The sequence below is a fragment of the Bipolaris zeicola genome (genome assembly GCF_000523435.1).
Source record: "Bipolaris zeicola 26-R-13 unplaced genomic scaffold scaffold_659, whole genome shotgun sequence".
NCBI classification, from domain to species: domain Eukaryota; kingdom Fungi; phylum Ascomycota; class Dothideomycetes; order Pleosporales; family Pleosporaceae; genus Bipolaris; species Bipolaris zeicola.
Window position 1 is genome coordinate 1 of NW_006912708.1, and position 2,517 is coordinate 2,517.

The following is a 2,517-nucleotide window of genomic DNA, read 5'->3' on the forward strand; positions in this document are numbered from 1 at the left end:
AAAAAAAAAAATCAGGTGAAGGTTGTTTTATATTAACTATAATAAAAGATAATAAATATAAATCTGGTTGACGTGTAGCCTGTAGATTTGTAATAAGTTTACATAAAAAAGATTTAATGTTATTAAATAGCATTAAAGAATTTTTTGGTACAGGTAGCGTATTCCATATGTCTAAAGACTCTGCACAGATTAGTCCATTAAGATTTTTAAACGGTACATCAAAACCTTTATTAGGTCAAAAAAGATATTATTCAACTAAGAGGATTGATATCACAAATCTGGATCCTTGATTTGTGACTGGATTTACGGATGGTGAAGGGTCCTTTACGCTTACAGTGCGAAAAAGTTCTAAATTAACTTGTGGTTGAGAATCTTCTGCTTGTTTCGCAATAGGTGTAGATAAAAAAGATAAAGATTTATTGAATGCCGTTCAGGCTTATTTTGGAGTAGGTCAAGTAGCTAAGGGAGAAAAAAATGTCTATCGTTATCAAGTTCGTAAACTTAACGATTTGAATATTATCATAGATCATTTTAATAAATACCCTTTAATAACACAAAAACATTCGAACTTTGAATTATTTAAGAAAGCTGTGGAAATGTTTTCTAATAAAGAACATTTAACTCTAGACGGTATTCATAAATTAATATCTATTAAAACAGCGATGAATTTAGGTTTATCTCCTGACTTGAAAGCAGCCTTTCCTAATATTGAAAGTTATCCTAAACCCTTTGTTAAAGATCAAAAAATAAGAAACCCTTATTGAGTTTCAGGATTCACGAGCGCTGAAGGTTGTTTTTATATAAGACTTAAAAATAAACCCTCAGGAGGACACTATGTTAGTTTGAGTTTTAAAATTACTCAACATTCTAAAGATGAACTTCTTTTAAAAAGTTTTATTACTTATTTAGGATGTGGTTGATTTGAAAATCAAAAAGGTGATTGGGGTAATTTTGCATGTTCAAATATTACAGAGATTAATGACAAAATTATACCTTTTTTCAATAAATATCCTCCAGTGGGCTTAAAATTTTTGAATTATATGGATTGATGTAAAGCTGCTAAAATAATTAAAGATCATCTTACCACGGAAGGATTAGAAAAGATTCTAAAAATTAAAGCTGGTATGAATAATTCAAGAGATTTTAATTAATTGGCGGAGGATTCAGATAAAGACCTTTTAATCTTTTTTTTTATTCTAATAATTATTTAAGCAATTACCCTTCATATTTTAAGTTTATATTAGTTCTTTTGTTGAATAAATCTTATGTTGAATAAATCTTGTGTTGAATCTTTAGCAGGTTTAGAAATTATAATGAATCATTTTGATAAATACCCTTTAATTACAAAAAAACAAGCAGATTATAAGTTATTTAAATTAGCCGTTAATTTAATAAAAAACAAAAGCCATCTTACTAAAGATGGATTATTAGAACTTGTAGCTTTAAAGGCTGTAATAAACAATGGGATTAATAATGATTTAAGTATTGCTTTCCCAAATATTGATACTGTTTTAAGACCTCAAGTACAAGTACCTCAAATAATAAATCCCAGCAAAAAAAAAATAAAAAAATATGTAATTTTTATTTTTTGTGCAGGGTCCAGCCACCACCACAGGTGGTGGTGGCCGGACCTAATTGATTATCAGGTTTTGTAGAAGCAGAGGGTTGTTTTAGTGTTGTTATTTTTAAGAATAAAACATCTAAATGAGGTGAAGCAATTAAATTAAGTTTTATATTAACTCAAAGTATTAGAGATGAGTCTCTAATCAAAAGTTTAATAGAATACTTAGGGTGTGGTAATACAAGTTTGGATTCTAGAGGTACTATTGATTTTAAAGTAACCAAATTTTCTAGTATAAAAGATATCATTATTCCTTTTTTCGCTAAATATCCTTTAAAAGGTAATAAAAATTTAGACCTATTAGATTTTAGTGAAATAACAAGATTAATGGAAAATAAATCGCATTTAACTTTAGACGGATTAAATAAAATAAAACAGATCCGTAATAAAATGAATACGAATAGAAAATAACTTTAAAATTAATATATTAATTTATAAACATGAGAAATTTGATTTAAACGTATCAAGAAAAAGATAGTGTTTTCGAATGTGGTTTCCACTCATTTTTAGGGCAAAATAGAACACAGTTTAGTGTTTCATTTTTCATATTTGGATTATTGTTCTTACTTTTCGACCTTGAAATTCTTTTAGTTTATCCTTACGCTGTAAGTACAAACACTAATGATATTTATGGTTTAAGTATAATGTTAATTTTCTTTGTGCTATTAACATTAGGTTTTGTTTTTGAATTAGGTAAAGGTGCTCTTAACATAGAGAGTAGACAAAATACTTTTAAAGAACAGGGTACTAGTGCAAAAATCTTTATCTTTTTGCAACAAAACAAAACAGAATAGGATCTTTTACTCAGTTAAGATTTTATTCAAAAAAAATCTCAATTCTCATGTCCTTTGCAGAAATTATTCAAAGGATTCTCGTAAGGTAACAGGTTTTTTTTT

At 27.4% G+C, this 2,517-nt stretch overlaps 2 protein-coding genes across 2 annotated transcripts; one reads left to right on the plus strand and one right to left on the minus strand.

The window, feature by feature from the left end:
• Window positions 1-1,740: 1,740 nt before the first annotated feature.
• On the minus strand, window positions 1,741-2,125 carry COCCADRAFT_113593 (uncharacterized protein; the record flags this gene model as incomplete). Its single annotated transcript, XM_007720799.1, has 2 exons — window positions 1,741-2,032; window positions 2,082-2,125. 2 exons carry the CDS (start codon window positions 2,123-2,125, stop codon window positions 1,741-1,743), a joined length of 336 nt encoding a protein of 111 aa, XP_007718989.1.
• COCCADRAFT_46460 (uncharacterized protein) lies at window positions 2,083-2,346 on the plus strand (the record flags this gene model as incomplete). The annotated part of the gene is made up of 1 exon (XM_007720800.1): window positions 2,083-2,346. A coding segment is annotated over one exon (264 nt), but the record flags the coding sequence as incomplete, so codon positions are not given.
• Between the last annotated feature and the right edge of the window lie 171 nt (window positions 2,347-2,517).